This window comes from Octopus bimaculoides, chromosome 4, assembly GCF_046866305.1.
Source record: "Octopus bimaculoides isolate indiv1 chromosome 4, ASM4686630v1, whole genome shotgun sequence".
Lineage (NCBI taxonomy): Eukaryota > Metazoa > Mollusca > Cephalopoda > Octopoda > Octopodidae > Octopus > Octopus bimaculoides.
Window position 1 is genome coordinate 108,959,782 of NC_142931.1, and position 19,548 is coordinate 108,979,329.

Below are 19,548 nucleotides of genomic sequence, written 5' to 3' on the forward strand. Positions count from 1 at the left end.
CTTCCAAATCCATTCTTTGAACCTCGGAATCCTTTTGGTATGGTTGTATTATCTCCGCATCGTGGAAATTTGCAGCACTGAGAATCTAGTGGATCTGGTTCCATAGTACAGCTTGATGGCACGTGTGAAAAGCTTTCGCATCTATATAAACATAGTGAAACTCCGTGAAAATTACTTAAAAAACTAATTGTTAGGAACATTGTCTTTTTTATGCTTCTACTAGAATCCCTGTGTTCTTTCTCACGTAGACTCAATAACTTCTTTAACATCGTGAAGTAGCTGCTACAGTCTATTTACCTCTTATTTTATTTCTTTATTTCCCACAAGGGGCTAAACATAGAAGGGACAAACAAGGTCAGACAAAGGGATTAAGTCGATTACACCGACCCCAGTGCGTAACTGGTACTTATTTAATCGACCCCGAAAGGATGAAAGCTAAGTCTACACACCACTTATGAACGTTAGCACTCTAATGTAAACCATACGTATACCAAATTGGAGATGAAATATGTCACAAGCAATATTTTGTTAAAAAATAATAATAATAAATAAATAAAATAAATAAAAGGAAAGGAAAGGAAACATTGAGATAAGTACTAGAATAATTTTATTTCTTAAGACAGTGTCTCTTGGTTGTAAATAACATGAAGCTATTTGCGACACGAAAATAATTTTTAAAATTCTATATAAAAATGTGAAAAATTACTATTAAAATTCTAAATAGAAATTCTTGATAACTACTCGTATATTTCTTTTATCGAAACACGAAACATTCAATAATATTCGAGAGTTTAATCATATTTGTAGGTTAAATGTTATAAATGTCATTTTAAAAAAATATTTACGTAGTTTGTACGCAAAATGTGGCAATACAGGACGACCATAAATCCGGATGGACGGATGTGTCTAAACTGATAGAAATGTAGAGTCACTATACCGAGTTCATCTGAAACTCGTAAAATGCGTCGAACTTTGCATCGTTAATGGTGAAAACCATGTTGAAAATGTTATTTATTAATGTAGCTGAATAAGAACTATTGAAAATATACATTTTTGCCAATGTATGTAGATTTACGGTCACCCTGTATATCTTCATTCGTTGTAAAATGCAATACAAATAAAACAAAATTTTGCGAGCTAATACTTTGAAGTAGATTTGAATCTCTGTACAGAACTTCTATCGTGATTGATTAATGATATATTGAAAAATTTAACACTTTGTCGTGTTTTGGCCGTGATATTTTATTAATTTAATAATTTCACAGTATTTAATTCGCTCTTTCATTCTATTTTATTTGAATAAGAAAGATCCTATGTTGAATTTCAACGGAAATCACTCAACAATACGTTATTGAGGCTAGTTGGACAATAGATAACAAATATGATATACATACATACATACATACATACATACATCGTATAAGGTGAATAATACCTGGTACTAGTGAAAGGAGAAAATGCTATTTACAACCAATATGGTAGTAGATATATGACAACGATAACCGCATAGATGGTTGAATGTAGGTTGAAAACATTTCAGTAATCAGCGTCGGCGTTCTCCATTCTGAGTTCGAATTCTGTCAAAATCTACCTACTGTTAATACTACCTATCCTATAAAATAAATATCAAAATATCAGCCAACAAGGTAGACTCTGCGGAGTCACATGACCTGTTGGAAATATCAGCAAGATTTCCCTTATCTCACACGCCCAAGATCGTTCGACAAGAAAGACATATTGGATAATGCAACGATAAATACAGTATATCACGGAAAATGACTGGACAGATAAATCCGGGATATTTTTTTGGCTATTAGTCCAACGAGCTCAAAACGACATAAGCACCGGTCATAGAGTAGAGAGGTGGGTGAACGTCAAGCAATTAGACAAAACTTTCATGGATTACTTCTTGTCAAAGCCTCGTAGGTGTACAGTGTACCGTAACCACCGAAGATAAGAAGAAATATAGTAAATTAATTTAGAATATAGAAGTACCAGTAGACTCATGATCATGCGAATAATCGAGAAATAAATAATTAGATAATAATAATAGATAATATCTATCACAAGTCAAGAAGTGTCATTTCTGACTACAGGATCGGAGTCAAATAAATGGACAAAAGCTCCCTAGACGGACTGTTACCAAGACCAAAAGGACTAAGCCCACGTAGTTGTAAAGGGGTACTGCAGTGTAAGCACCAAAGATTAATGGTAATATAGTAAATATATTTTAGTAATATAGGAATAGTAATATCGTAATATATAATTCCGATTAAGCCATCACTATAAAAAAGCAAAAATTGATTTTCGTGACAGTAAGAATTCAACACGAAAGCAGCTGTAGCACTTCAGAAGTTTGTACACACACACACACACACACACACACACACACACACACACACACACACACACACACACACACACACACACACAAACACACACACACACATCTATATATAAATACATATATATATATATATATATATATATATATATATTTCGGAACTCAAATAACTAATTATGAAATGGTAACCACTCAATCATACCTTTCAATCATCAGGTATAATTTTGTTCTAATAAAAAAATGGATATATTTATGAACTTCCCTAAAAGATTCTATGATAACATTTGGTCTTTTTACTATAACATTAGTTTGTTAGGAATTTAAGTCAATATATAGAATTCTTCAGATGATTGATTCGCTTATCGTCTGCGAAAATATACAATATATAGAAACAATAGCTAATAAAATAAATCTATTTCTCCATTATTCGAAAATTTATTAAATTTTGGTTTCTTAATCTTTTTTGTTATTATAATGTGTAGTTGAGAAATGTTTGAAGAATAATATTGTTTATGTTGTTTTGTTTGGTATTTTCAGGAAGGAAGTTTCTTTTAAAGTTTGTTTTCATGTTCTTCAGCTTGAAAATTTAAATTGGTAAACTAGAGAATTTTCCAATCTGAAGATGAGCGATAAATAAAATGGAACGTTTTTCTCTTTATCAACAAGGAATTTTAAATTTCAACTCAAATTGAAAAACACTAAGAAAAAAAAAAACAATACGAAATTATGAATCGATGAAAATAATTCAATCACTTGCTGAAACTTGATGGATTTCGACTTCGATCTTGGAGATCGGTTACTAAGACAGCAATGCTTTAATGAAGATTTCTGTCAGAATTGGCACTTCTTGACTTACAAAAGATATAATCGATTATTATCATTTCATTATGTATTTCTCAATTATTTGCATGATTATCAGTCTACTGGTATTATGATCTGTCACTGACACTAACACTGTCCATAGCCTATTCTACTGCTTCGGTGTAATTTGTTGTTAATAGTTACTGTGTGTGGTAGATACAGTTTATTATATTGAGCTTAAAATGGAGACCGTAATGTATACACTACCAACGTTCATGTCTTGAAATAGGATCTAATGTGTTACTTGAATTTCAAATTCATGCAATAAGTTCTAACATATAAGGCAACAGCTCACTAGGGAACCTTGCTAACCAATAAGGAACCTCTACGCCGTTGGTCAGCTTCTAAAAATAAAGGCGAAGTTTCTTCCTAAAATTACATCTAATTGTCTTTAAAAAATTACGCCAACTTCGGACTACGGAATTTTACATGAAAAAAGAAAACGAAGCAGTTACTGCTTAAACGGCTCTGATCATTGGTCCCCTCGGCCGTGCCAGACTTGAGATTAACAATAATAACAGCAACAAATCTTACACTCTGTTCCAAGCAAGCTGAAATATATTAAACGAAATGAACAGCAATAAACCAAACGGTCTATTTGTACAACAGCAATAAATACATTAAACACAGCAATTACCGAAAAAATAATATGCATTTGAACATTGTAGCCCTAGAGAAATATTACTACATAACTAGAAACAATTTCATTACCTATCTTGGCATCGGTAATAGCCGTACTTTCCATTTTCACAAACACATGATTTGCTGCAGCCATCATGCCACGTGGTTCCTTCAGCATATGCAGTTCCTTTGTAGAAGCACTTCCCTGGATATATGAAAAAAGGAAATTACCCGTCATGGTTGTATAGCACTGTAATCTCTTGAGAACATTACTGGAGATTTTATTTCTATGTAACATACCAAGTGCAACTGTTCTGAAACTGGAGGTAATTCTTTTACGAAGTATGAAAAAACATTGCCAGAGGGAGTATTTGGTTCGTTGACTAGGATAATACGGGGATCAAATAAATTTGATTAATGAGTACAGCGAAAAGCGAAATCTCGAGAGAAAGATAAGAGAAAAAAGTACAGAGGCTAGTTTGATTTAATAAAGCTATGTAAAGTTACGTAGCTATTATTTCGTCTCATTATGTCTCCTAGATCGGCTTATTAGTTCTAATGTCAAGCTCTTATGGTGCTTAGTGTACGAGAAAAAACATTCAATAGAAAGGGTGTAAAACTAAAGTAAGCTATTTTAAATCAGTTTGAACTGAAGAGCACTGCAATTCAACGAATCACTTAAAGAGTGTATAATATCACCCTTATTTACTGCAGCAAATACTATACTATACTATACTATACCATAGGAGATGACTATTATGATGATGAGGGAGAAAGCTTCGCAGGAGTAGAGTAGTGGACTAAAATGCCTTTCAGTAATAAACTGCGTCTCTCAATCTTCAAATTTTTTAGATCATTCTGAATTCAGCCTTATCTTTTAGTCGGTCAGAGTAAGATAATTACCAATTTATATTGCAGTCGATACAATTGGTTCTACCCACCTTACAAATTTGGCTTTACATCTTATTATTATTAGGTTTTAAAAGCCCGTAATAAATTGCCTGTCAGTATCTATTATCATTACTTATGCACTTGGTTTTGATTTCTAGCCTCCAATCGAACTACTGACTCATACTTATAATTTATCTCTTCAAGGCGTGTAATTAAGCTTTAGCAGTACTCTAAGTGGAATCGAATATATGAATCGTGGCACATCCGTTCAGTAACTGTTCCAGTGACGTAATAAAAGGCTGACAGGTTCGTCGCCAAAATGTTGTTGGTTTCGGGACTGAATTTTGTCCACAAATGCAATACTATTAAAGAAAGAAAGAAACGAAAGTCAGTAAGAACGAACTTCAAGATACCTGCGACATGCACTGGTGTTGAAAGGTCGGGGCTAGCAGTTGAAGGTAAGCATTGAAGCGTGTTGCAGCAATCATCGTCTTCGTCACGAACAATTCGGCACCCTTGTGGAGGTCTTCCCAAATATGAACATCTAAAGTAGAATCATAAAGACAAGCTGAAAACTATATTCCATGCTAATTTTTTTTTTTTTTTTTCAAATTACATTGTACTTGTTTTTCTTTGTTTATTAATAATTATAATCATTTAAGATAATATATATTACTCAAAATGACACAATGGAGGAGGAGTTACATGATACTATTCTCAAGAAACAGTGTGATTGATCATTTCGAACAATACTGATTCCACTATTTGGCTTTCACAATACATCTAGTTTCCATTTGTGTGCGTGTATATGTGAAGGCGCGTGGTCTAGTGGTTAGAGGTCTTACGCTCAAGATCGTGAAATCGTGGTTTCGATTCTCAAACATGCCGCTTGTTTTGTTCTAGAGCAAAACACTTCATTTCACGTTGCTCTTTTCAACTGTAAATGGGTAACTAGGGGATGCACTAGCCTTCCGAGCAAAAGGTATGTTGCCTGCTCGCGGGGTGGAATCATTCGAAAGCTAAGATGATGCGCAGTGCATTGTGACCAGCGAAGTGCATTGTGATAAGTGATATCTAATAATTTCTCATAGGTTGATTTGCATATATATATATATATATATATATATATATATACTGAGGGTGATAAATTGAATATTAATTTAATTAACACATCAATTTAAAACCAGTGGCCTAACATATAAAAAAATTGAAAATTCAGAAAAATTATATTACATGAGTATAAGAAGGATGACCACTAAGTGGACATCCGTTATGCTAGAAAGAGGTCATCAACGACCCAACCACAAAGGAAAATAATGTTCTCTAGAAAAAAAAATCAGCAAACACCAGAACATAAGCGGGCAAGACAAATGAAAAATATACAAAATAAAGAAATAATTGTAGACAATTCTTTATTTTGTATATTTTTCATTTGTCTTGCCCGCTTATGTTCTGGTATTTGCTGAATTTTTTTCTGGAAAACATTATTTTCCTTTGTGGTTGGGTCGTTGATGACCTCTTTCTAGCATAACGGATGTCCACTTAATGATCATCCCTTCTCATACGCACATATATATATATATATATATATATATATATATATATATATATATATATATATATATATATATATATATCAGTTACTGTTGAGAAATTGGTTGATCACTGTCGTTCGACGACGAGAATTCAGTTGTTACATCAATTGAATTATCTGCTTCAGAATTAACCTGCACGTAACTGAGATTTCCGCAGACACATGTACCTTCAGCGTATTTCTCAAGCAGACTCAACAAAATTCAATGTACGACAAGATAGAATTATAGATAGTATTCACCCGACGGGTGTTATATATAATAGATCAGCTATAATATGTGCAAGTAGTTTTAGAAAAACTGCAGCAGATGTTACAAGTATTAGAATCACTGTAACATATATATTAGAAGAGATGAAGAGAATCTATACATATATGAGAAAAATGTAGTATATATAAATATATATGAGAAAAATGTAGTATATATATATATATATATATATATATATATTGAAAAAGGAAAATGCATACACTTTACATAGTTTTAATATATTTTTAATATATTTCATATTGTGTTTGTCGACCGGTTTCGTTTTCGCTAATCACAGACCCAAACTGGGGAACATGCCCCTACCTACTTCAAGGCTCAGATTTCGTTTTCAAACAAGAAGAGAGGTTCACGATTAAAACCAATTTCACTTGTGCTTCTGAGGATATGATTTATGTAATAAACTGCTCGTGTTGTGGATATCACTATATAGGATAGACCAGTAGACATGAAGATGGAGAACCATCTATATAAAGAGCAAATCTGGTTCCCGCAATGCAGACAGATTCCTTTAAGTGAACATATAGAGAGATGTGCAGGTAACATCAAACCGAATTTCACAGTTTTCCCCTTCTACCCGTGCAAAGACACAATTTCTATACAAGAACGTTTAAATAAAGAAACTTTATTCATCGAAAAATACAAAACACGTCTAAATATGCACGCATAAGCAACTTTGATCTTTATACATATTTTAATTCACGATTACATACCCATCATTGAATTTTTGTGCATATATATTTCCCCACTACCACCAAAGATGAACTATTATCTCCCTTGTCCACAATAATAACGATCACTAATTACTTCCCCTTAGTTTTTTTCTACTTGGTGAATCATTCATTCATAAACTCTACACACAACATGGACAAACAATTTTTTTCTTAAGAAAATAGTAAGCACACTCTAACGTATGGAGCAGTAGAAGAGGTTATAGGTTACTGGCCATTAAGGTCTGAAGAAACGTCGTAAAGTTAAACGCTTTATGGACGTGAAACCCAGGGTAACCCCATAGACTAGCCATAACTATCTTTATATATATATATATATATATATATATATATATATATAAAGATAGTTATGGCTAGTCTCTCTCTCTCTCTCTCTATCTCTCTCTCTATCTCTCTCTCTCTCTCTGTATATATATATATATATATATATATATATATATATATATATGTATATATATATATATATATATATATATATATATATATATATATATATATATATATATATATATATATATATATATACGATTGTTATTATACCACTTATGTTTATATGTAATCTTTTCAACCACTATTACTGTCTAGCACACCATTACTTTTCGTCTATATTTCCCCCCTGTTGAACAGGTAGCAACTGAAACTTTTAGTGTTTCTCATACTTTTTGAGCGTTAAACTAATGCATTATTTATTAAAACATGTCTCTTAAGTGTTTTCTTGTTGGTTTTGTTATTGCTCATTGCTTCCACAATATTTATTTGTGTGATTGTGTGTGTGTGTGTGTGTGTGTGTGTGTGTGTGTGTGTGTGTGTGTGTGCGTGTGTGTGTGTGTGTGTCTCTGTGTGTGTGTGTGTCTGTGTGTGTGTGTGTGTGTGTCTGTGTGTGTGTGTGTGTGTGTGTGTGTGTGTGTTAGAAGAGATACAGTAGATTTTTATGCAATCCTTTCTTCTGTAGACACAAGACCTGACATTTCAAGGTAGGCAGTTAGTCGATTACATTTGACTCCAGTGTTCAACTAGTACTTATTATTTTATCGACCCTGAGGAAATGTCTGCATATTTAGAACTCAGAACGTAAGGACGGACGAAATGCCGCTAAGCATTTTGCCCGGTGTCATAACGGTTCTGCCGGTTCACCGCCTTAGTAGATATTTTACGCATTGGTTTCAAATTTTGACACATGGCCTGCAAGTTCGGGGGAGTGAAAAAGTCGATTACATCGCCCCCAGTGTTTAACTGGTACATATTTTACGAAGCAACGTACACCAATCTATTGCAAAATAACTTTTGCTTATTTTTTCTAGTTACATAAAATACAATCCCAACTTCAGCCCACATTTACATTAATCTGTGCATTTCTCCACTAAGCTCTGCATAAATCAACACAAATCTCAAAAACGCAGGATAGTGAGGAATATTATTCAAAATATTTCGACACTAGCCAAACAGAAATAATAAACAAAGAAACGTTATTGTGGAAGTTGAAAATTTAATTTAGATTTACTTAATAAGCCGAAATTTCGAAATATAGAAATGTATATGCAATCTTAAATATGTACATTTTCTTCATTTGATTTTTTTGGTTTTTCAAATGTGAGAGAAAATAATATTATTTAACTATTTTGTAAATATGTCTAAATTTAGCAATGTTTCAAAATTTAATTATCATAGAATAATATTATAATATAAAATTTACCTCCTTTCGCAAATATAGGCACCACTCTCTTCATTAGTGCAAACACAAGAATAATCACAACCATCTAACCAGGTTTCACCTTTTTTGTATTTCTTGCCGTTAGTATAAACACAGCCACCTAAAATACACAACAATTACATATTGTTATTAGTATTAAAAAAAAAAGCAATTATATCTCACAAGCTAAGTAACAGTTGAGAATTAATACGTGTGCGTGTATGTGTGTGTGTTCTTAATTTAGTAAACACAGCGTAGACAAATATTTTGAAGCCTATTTACCATTAAGATATATGTGTTTGAAGATGAAGATCATTGTGGAAACTTATTTACATACAGACTTCGACAACTTATTTTTTGAGAATATAGGTAAGTCTGCGAATATGCAATCGCGCGCGCTATCACGTTTACTTTAGTAATAATAACCCTATTGATTAATATGCACTTCCAAAATATATTAGCTTTAGACAATCTTTTATATATAGAAACTTATGTATGTAAGCACGTGTATGTGCTTAGACCGTTGACCAACACCATTCAATTTTTTTTCTCCGTGTTTTTCTCCTTGTTTTCTCCGTATTCTTTCTGTTGAAGAGCGTAGCTCGAAACGTTAAAGACTTTCTGTATTCCCGAGCGTCATACTAATACATCCTTTTGTTGTTTACACTACCTGTCCTCGTCTGTTATTGTTTTTTTTTTCGTACATTCTCCCATATATATATATATATATATATATATATATTAACGAGATGCATCTTGTAATCATCTGAAGAAGCACATCTACACTGATGGATACTCCTAAACCAGTGTTCAGTATCCCCACCCGTGAGAGAACTATAGTAGATGGATCGAAACAATTGTAGTAATGAATAAACATTCTCGTATCTTCCATTTTCCGTCTCTCTCATTAAGCAAATACCCAAAGAACACTGAAAGTGAACGGGCTTTACAGGTAAGCTACGAGGTTTCATCATATACGACAGCTGTTTCGGACATCGTTCAATTTATGATAATTATGATAGATATCAGCAGTATCAGCACCAGCAGCAGCACCACCACCAGCAGCAGCAGCCCCACCAGCAGCACCACCAGCGACAGCAGTACGAAAAGGATGTGTTGAAATACATTATTGCACATAGAAAACGGAGATTTAAGTTCAACGAGCGGTCGATATATTATCGCCATACCTAAGTGTCTTTAAGAGAGTTGACTTTGTTGCAAGGAATACGAATAAACCTACAGTTTGAAAACAAACAGTTCGTTGACACACTATTTCACATCCTCTCCATTCCCATTATAGTATCGATACATAGTCACGTGGAACTGAACTCGAAATCATGTGGTTGGGCAGCAAAATTCTAACCACGCAGTCACGCCTGCGCCTGTTTGCTAACTATATAAAAGTGATAGACGTAGTTGAGTCTAAGCTTCAGGGCATGAGTAGTTTTTTCTATTTTCTTCCTTTTTTCGTTAGCTTTTGTCAGAGAAAAAAACATGAGCAGGGCGTACATTCCAGAGGGATGACGTTGTGGACGTAGCTGTTACTGCGAATATGAGAAGCGGAGAAGAAAAGAACTGAGTAAACCAGGAGTACCTTAGGAAGTGCTGGCAGGATATCAACCAGCTCCGGGAAACCAGACGCATTTGTAGCATCAATGATAAAAGCACAGAATGGAGACAGCGTACCTGAAGGTCGCAGGCTGGAGATTGTGTATGGTTTTATATCACAATAATAGACATCATATCCGTGACCAGAGACTAGTGTCTGTGTGTGAATTTATATAAATTAGTCTATGAAATTATCTTTGAATACATTCTAGACGTCTGTAGCACCTTTGATGCGAGTAGCTTTGTCAATATCACAGTTGCAGGAGCAGTAGTCTCTTTGTAAAGGATAAGAAACTGTCGGTGGTGGGTGGGGATGGAGGTAAGGCATTTTCTGAATCTGAAGTGATAGACTAGTTTTGGAATTGGAATCTTTGCTACGTTGAACATTTGTTTTCGCCAGAAGAAATCTATAGTGGTAGTGGAAAATCAACATTAAAGTATTCATGGTGATTTTAGTTCCATTGTTTACGTATATGAAGTGCAGTGTGACAATGTTTTCTAAATGCATACAGTGATGTTTTCTGCAGAAGGAGACAAGATTGGCACACTCCCCCATTGTAAGATGTTTTCTATTTACTGGCAAGGAGTCAACTAAACTTTGGTGAGATGTGGTGAATAGGTCAGGTTTGGATGTGGAAAGTTAGTGTGAAATAAAGGTGATATAATCTCCGTTGAAGCGGGTGTTGTTTGAAGTGGAAAAAAGTAGGAATTTGCTTATAGCAAGAAGAATTACTATACACTCATCACATCTTACAGCCATACGAAAATATTTTTTAATAAATCTAACGGACTTTCTTTCGCCACACCCTTATCCAAAAGCTTCAGACAAGCATTGGTCATAACCATCATTACATACTGACAAGTAAACCGAATCATTTATACTTCTCTAAAACAAGTTATGTAACCACAATCTCTAACTTCTCTACATTTCAAGATCTTTTCGAAAAGCACCCGCTCCGTTTCTACAGAAGTCTATGTCCTTAACACTCAATGTTCTGGTTTAGACATTAGCGTTAAAGAATACTGGTTATTGTGGTTGAAATTATTATCCCTTCTCTATTCTCAAAAGTGTATTCGCCATCACTACCTCTCTCTGAATTCTTTTACACCCAACAGTTGCTCGGCAATCTGTATAATAATTTGCTTTTTCCCCAAGTCGTCCTCCTAAGCGACTTCAAATCACAATTTTTCTTGTCTCTGTCTCATTATTCTCTCATCAGTATCGCAGATAAATCATATAGTTTTGTGATCTGTCTTAGCTTTATCTCTGACTAACAGTGTATTTCTTCAAATACACTGAACCCTTTTCTCGACCCTATATTAACCTTTAGCTAACAGTCAAAGTTTCTGACTCTTGGTGATTTATATGATTACCGCCTAGCCTTTCCACTTCATCCTACCCTCGTCATCATGCTCATACCTCTGGTATTCATACAGCAAATTTTCATCTTACACATATCCACAGTAACTAACCAGATGATCATCAACTTAAGTACATGCTTCCACATCATAAGATCATAGTTCACAAACATGTCTTGAAGACACATTGAACATTACAGTACACGATACAAAAAGTACAGATTAGTCGTGGCTGGAATGCATTTGGTGATAGTTCTACTCAATCAGAGATGTTCGATAATGGAGGAAACAGCAGCAAAAAATTAACACTTATATATTAGTTTACTACGTATATAGTGTCTACTTTATACTGCGTGTATAGTCTTCATATGGTGTTGAGCTATGCTTCATTAAGGGCTCTAGTTACAGCCAAGATAGATTCCGAGTAAGAGAATGCTGTTTCTTAGGACACACTACTATGAACTGTAGTTTAAGGTCACAATGTAATGCCCGTATAGAGATACGAACCGTTGACTTCTCAGATTGCAGACTGACATTGTGACAAGTCTGCTAGTAGCTGCTGTCTTCAGTGTTGTCGTTATTATTGGTGAAAATATGCAGAGATTTGTCTCACTTGCTCCATATGCTGATTATTTTTGTTGAGTTTACTTTGACACCGATCTGTAACCGATTTAAATGAAAGTGATGTGCCAAGAACATGACATATTGTCCAAAAATTATGGTAATATAGGCAGTACCACGCCACAGTCTGTTCAATTGGAAAACTTGGCCTTGTCAAGAAAACAAGAGAAATCAATAGTATCTTACTCACTGTTCACAAGTTCTTGAACTCTACATTAATATTAACCGACGAAAGTTACATATACTTGAAGTACTAACCTTAGATTTCACCATGAATGCAATTTAAAACAAAATCGACGTTAAAATGTGCGTCTTATAAAGTCAATCATTCTAAATACTACATTTACAGATGAACAAATTTTCAGTAGAGTATAAGGTTAGACTATGTCTAGACTAAAAACAATATTTATTATTCGCATAAAAAGCATTACCACACCTTTAGGATCACTTGTAACTTTTCCGACTCCTTTTTTGGGTTTACCATATTTTGGTATAATAGTATGAGTGGAATTGCACTCTGGAATAACACAGCATGGTTCGCCTGGGAAATCAACAAGTCGACAATCATTGGGGAGGTCTTCAAAAATGGGGCACCTGATAGAAAAGACAATGAAAATTAGAAATGTTATTTTTTTATGCCATATAGAATTACGATCGCTCTATCATTTAATAATTATAGAAACTGCATTCCTAAAGCTTTTCTACAATCCCAAACTCTACATTCATTCGTCTTCTCAATAAATATATAACCTTCTGCTTCATTAAACAAAATTGAAAGTGAGTAGAAAATAGTTGACAAAATTGTATAAGTTAGTTATTCGGGTGGAGGTGCAGAAATCTGACGTTTCTGGCAAGGCCTTCCATTGGAGGAAGAACCCTACTCGAAATGTCAGACAGCGTCTCTTCCTCGCGACAAACTAACTTATATTACTTCCTGAGTTGTATGTATTTACTATTTATTGATGCAAACCATCTGTAGCTTCTTCATTTATTTCTATTATTCCACGTTTATGTGATGGACAAATTTCCCTCAAATGGATATATTAAGCATCGCATTATTATAAGAGAGTAGTGTAAGGTTATTTTATTTCAAGTATCTGTTTTATTCAACAGAGGAAATTTCTTATAGTTATAAAGTTTTGACTTTTCCTTAATTTTCGTTAGTGCTTGAAATTTTTATTATGCACTTTATTTTCATTACTATAGAGAGATGTGAAATATATAGAGAAATGATGGAGTGCAAAATAAGTTCTTAAAATGTTTTAATCTACATCCAATCTGTTTACTAAAATAAGGTGGTTATTCACGATCACAATTGAATCATCAACGCACCTCATTTATAAATATTTTCATGGCGTTATTCACGACCAACGACTGAGTAACAATGGCAACTGATGTACTTATTACATTATTACTGTGGAATGTCATAAATAAACATGAGTTAGTGCTCGTATCTAGTTCGCTGTCGAAATGAACTTATATCAAACCTCATTTACTTTTGCCTTCTTTCAATTTTGAGTCAATGACAAAATAGATGCTACGAAACAGGACTTGACTTGTTGAACTTCAATGACCTTTAAAAAGTGAACTCTTCCTATTTCCTATTCAATTTCGTTCTCTTCACTAATGGCGCTAGTACACATATGAAAGCTATGAACATCAAATAATCCCGTTCACTTTCCATTGAATCTTTGTGAGCAAAAAACCTTTCTGAAGATAGCATACGCTGTAAATTAACCATAAGTCAGATCCATGACACCTTTTCGACTCTAAAGGCAGCTGATTCATTTCTCTTGTGATTAGGAAAGAAATTGATTTCCTAAGGTACTATTTAATAGAATTATTAATTTGTATAGATATTAATTTAAAATGGAGCTCAGCAACCAATAATCTGAGTTTGTGCTTTCTTCAATTCCTAAATGGCACCATTTTGCCTTCCTTACTCTGATGCTGCCTCCCGAAAGGTCATGCATATATAACAATAATGTTAATTCCCTTTATGATTTTGTTCTTCCATGACTCAGGAGGAAATCATTGTGACCATTAACCTGATTATTAGTTTTACTTCTGCGCATAATTTTTATGAGCATTATTGTAGTCATATTATCACCTAGAGACATAACCATTACCTTTTAAGCTATTATTTAAAACAATTTTTATCCTTTATTTATTATATTTATTTATTCATTTTTCTTTTGCTGTCTTTAGGAAACGAAGGGTTATTAACTTTTATTGCCATTATTTAGATTTCCAAAGATCGAAACATTGGCTAATCCCAAATGAATAATCCTAAATTGATAAATACCAAAATATATCCTCCACACTTGCACACATGTATACATACATACATACATACATACATACATACATACATAGATACATATATATATATATATATATATATATATATATATATATATATATATATATATATATATATATATATATATATATATATATACATATACATATATATATATATATATATATATATATATATATATATATATATATATATATATATATATATATATATATATATATATATATATATATATATATATATATAAAGATATATATATATATAGGGAATGTGTTTATGCGTATGTGCGCATATATGTGCGTGCAAGTTTATAATTCATAGACATTAACTTAACTTCCCATTTCAAGTCATTGCAATCATTATTAAAAAAAACACACACATGCAATATTCCACAAATATCAGCATATTGCAATGGGTTCTTATAGTCTATTCATATCACATTACTGTTTCAGAAAAGACAACTGTTGGATATTAAGTATTATATTCGAAAAATTTACATCGAAGAATTTATATTAAGAGAAAAATAATGAGAAAAACAGTAATAAAAGAATATGAATTATGTTGTTATTTTTCAGACCAAAACATGAATAGGAAATCTTACAATAATGAATATTTCGATCAGAATAGAGAATGATAATGTATTACCTTTGATGACATTCATACGTCCCAGATGTAGCATTTTGACAGGTACATTGTAGTTGGCATCCATCGTTCCAGACGCTTTTCTCTGGATGATATTCTCCTTTGTAGAGGCATCCCGCTAAAATTATAAGTATATTAAATAAAATTGATTTTAAGAAAGAAATTATTATTTTTGAGTTGTGCTACAAACTTCTTTCTTTCATAATAATAATAATGATGATGATGATGATGATGATAAAGCTAAAGGAGATGGACAGGAAACCAAGAAATCTCTTAACAATGCGTGGAGCTCGTCATCCACGTGCAGACACTGCTCGCCTATACACGAAGAGAGCAAATGGAAGGAATGGGACTGATAAGTGTGGAAGACTACATGCGTATCGAACTCGAGAGCTTAATGAGATACCTAGCCCAAAGTAAGGAAACCTTGATAATGATAGTTATGAACGAGGGAGGAGAATTAAGGGTAGAGAAAAAGAGAAAACAATGGAAGAAAAACAAAAGGACATGAAGAAGAATTACGCAAGAAAGGACTTCACAATCAATTCCATGTAGCCACAGCAGAAATTGCTGGAAAAAAATAGATGGGATTGGCTGATGAAAGGAACCCTAAAAAAGAGACCGGGAGCACTATACTGGCAGTGCAAGGTCAAGATTTGGCCACGAACTGGGGGATCAACCTTAGGAATGAGCAAGTGTCTGCGTTGAGTAGATTAAACCATTGCTCATATCACGAACGAATGCTCTAGACTTGCCCAAAAGTACTACAAGGTGTGGCAACACAACTAGTTTGAATTGCCTTCATCATTTCACTTCTTATCAACCACATGCGTTCTGTCCTGGCAAGCTTTCCTCATCTCATCAACATCGCAGTACATTTTGAGAGTCCAAACGCCATCTTAATATCATTGGAGAAAATCCGTACAGACTGGACTAGGCTGTCCAGTTCTGCCTCAGTTTTTGTGAATAGCTTAAGGGCGTCCATGGATTGCAAGTGGTTTAGTTTTCCCTAACCTCTTCCCAGATCATGCCCCACCTTTGTTTTCTGTAGTATTTCCCAGTACGAATAACAGTAGGGACACACTGTCTCCCTGGAAGATTCCTTTTGATTTTGACCTGTCTTAGGACTTGCTCATTTGCTGTCAATTCCGATCTCCAGCATTTCATGCTATTCCATATAAGGCTTCACATATATATGAGCACGAAATGCAGAGAGTGGCGGAGTCGGAGACTTGCAAAATCCTCTGGGATTTCCCAATCCAAACGGATCATGTGCTAGAGCATAACAGACCGGACTTAGTGGTGGGACATTCAGACTGACAGAGTAATAGAAACTAGAAGGCCTGCTTTGGTAATAGTAGATAAAGAGAATAGTAAGTGCCAGATAATTGACTTTACAATCCCAAATGATGAAAAAATTAATATGGAAGGTATAGAAAAAAATAGCAAAGTACCAGGACCTATCTATTGAATTACAGAGACTATGGAAAGTGTGAGTAAAATGTATCCCAGTATTTATAGGTGCATTGGGAACTATCCCTAAAAATCTGAACAGATGGATAGAGGAAATAGGCATAAAACCCAGTTTAGTACAGCTGCAGAAAACAATGCTATTAGGGACAACTAGGATACTTAGGAGGATTCTTGGCATCTAATGCTACTTGTTGTAGCCCGATGTTAGAATTCTTTTCTATTCCAACAGACTAATCTGCTGAGTGTACATGAAGATAATAATAATAATAATAATAATAATAATAATAATAATAATAATAATAATAATAATAATAATAATAATAATAATAATTAAGAGGAAAAAAGCTTAGGGTAGATTGTAAAAAATGTTGTGGAACAATTGTTGATGCACAGCTGCTCTTAATCTCAAAGGAAGCTTATAATTACAGACGAGGATATAGAAAAAAGAATGCATGTCATTTGGACTCGAAGCACTAAGAACCAAATTTGAGAAATATGTCTGTGAAATTGGAAGTGACATGAGGGTAGAACATGCTCAAATAACTGCCATATTGGAGATAGTGAGGATTTTGAGATTGATACTTAGATGTTAAGTATATTCTACGGTCCTTAACATCTAAGTCTCAAGTCTTATAATACGTAGAAAGAGACTCTGTGAGACCATTGGCAACAGGTTGCTGTCCTCTCTCACAGAATTACCCAGAGCAAGATCGAGAATTCTGAGAAGTAAAATTTAATAATAATAACAATGACGACGACGACGACGACATGATGATGATGATGATGATAATGATGATGATGATAATGATGATGATGATTAAATAAAGTAAGTTAGATACCACAAATTTATACAAATTTAACGAGGAAGAAAATAAGATATTCTTTTAAATGACAAAGTAAACTTACAAATGTCTTTGGATATCAATCCATGTGTTGAATTGTGGATTAGTTTATTACCACCCGTAGAATTGCCTCTGTTTGATCCTGCTAGAACTCCTTGAGTGCAAGCTATTTTTTCACAGCATCCATTTGAGTCCTTTATTCTGCGGCAGTTTGGTGGTAGGACAGTGACTTTAGAACATCTAACGAAAAGTAATTTAGGGAGTACGAATTAGATCACATTACATGAAGGGAAACCCGTTTAGAAATACCTACTAAACATAATCCCCTAAAGAAAAGAGATATTAAAGCAAATGTAGAGTGTGAAACACAGTAGAGTTATAAGCCATTTCATCAGACTCACAGGCAAAAAACCAACAATTACAACTCTACAGATATGTTCTGAATATACATAGAATTTGGTGGTGGTTGTTTAGGGGGAAAGCATACAGAAAGCTAACATTTTCTTCAGCATTTCCGGTTCGCTTCCTAAATAAATAGATACTTTTATAACCAGGTTATCCTTAAATTATTGTTTCCTATAAAGTGTTTAAACGTTTCTTCGCGCTTATGCGATCTCACCAATGATGCACTGCCAATACATTCTTATTTAGATTATCTTTTGACATTATGATTTAATTTGTTTTTATTTCTATTATTTTGTTTTTATTTTATTCTATTATATTTTTATTTTATTCTATTATATTTTTATGTTATTGGTTTGGCATAATTGTTAATGTGTCAAGGAAAATGACTTATCGCATTGCTTCTGGCCCTTAAGAGGAGCGGGCGTCGCTGCTCCACATTGTTCTGGCTTCAGTTACACAATAGCCTCAGACTGACCAAAGCCATGTGTTCGGATTCGGTAGACGAAAACGAAAAGAAGCCCTTTGTACATATGCGTATGTGTGTGAGTGTATGTGTGTGTGTGTGTGTGAGCGCATGCATGTGTGTGTGTATGTGTGATACAGTGCTTGCGTTTTTGTTTCTCCACTACCACCTCTTGACAATCGGTGATGGTCTGTTTATGTTCCTGTAACCTAGAGACTCGGCAAAGAAAACCGATAAAGTATCAGGCTTTAAGACAATGAAGCCTGAGGTTCAGTTGTTTGACTGAACCCTTCAAGACGGTACCTCAGCATGGCTGCAGTTCAAAGACAGAAATAGATAAAAAATAAACATAAAATATATTATATTATCTTATTTTGCTATCTTTGTCTTTTGACATTTTTAAAATTAGCTAGATCATGTTATTCTAAATTTTATACTACTTTAACTTACTGTCATGTGTATGAGCTCTTCTCTGATATTAGAATCGACAGCCAAATAAACTGCTTTCAAAAATATTTATAAAATATGTATTTGAATCATTTATTTTTCATTTCTTTATGGCAGGAAACTTAATAATCATAAAACGAATGTCAGGCTAAATAGAGCTATCAATAACATCGACACAAATTCATGTTCTATCATTGCCAAATACACACACATACATACATAAATACATACATACAGATACATTCACAGACAGATATCAACTGCAAGCATGATAAAGATGTTCAACTGGCTAAAATATGTTCTATGTACAAATTATATATATCTTGTGATAAACGTTCATGTTTTTAACTTTTTAATTTAAATTCATT

At 33.6% G+C, this 19,548-nt stretch overlaps 1 protein-coding gene across 1 annotated transcript in view; it reads right to left on the reverse strand.

Annotated features, from left to right (window-relative positions):
- The window catches only part of LOC106875429 (collagen alpha-1(XII) chain), a 161,995-nt gene that overhangs the window by 32,021 nt on the left and 110,426 nt on the right, over nt 1-19,548 (reverse strand). Inside the window, exons 27-33 of the mRNA XM_089351166.1 lie at nt 17,930-18,105; nt 15,554-15,668; nt 13,022-13,179; nt 9,001-9,118; nt 5,131-5,261; nt 3,917-4,031; nt 1-141 (exon numbers count right to left, since the gene is read on the reverse strand). The exon at nt 1-141 is cut by the window's left edge and continues 29 nt beyond it. Coding sequence (XP_089207292.1) covers nt 1-141; nt 3,917-4,031; nt 5,131-5,261; nt 9,001-9,118; nt 13,022-13,179; nt 15,554-15,668; nt 17,930-18,105 — 954 coding nt within the window. The remainder of the gene's footprint in view (nt 142-3,916; nt 4,032-5,130; nt 5,262-9,000; nt 9,119-13,021; nt 13,180-15,553; nt 15,669-17,929; nt 18,106-19,548) is intronic.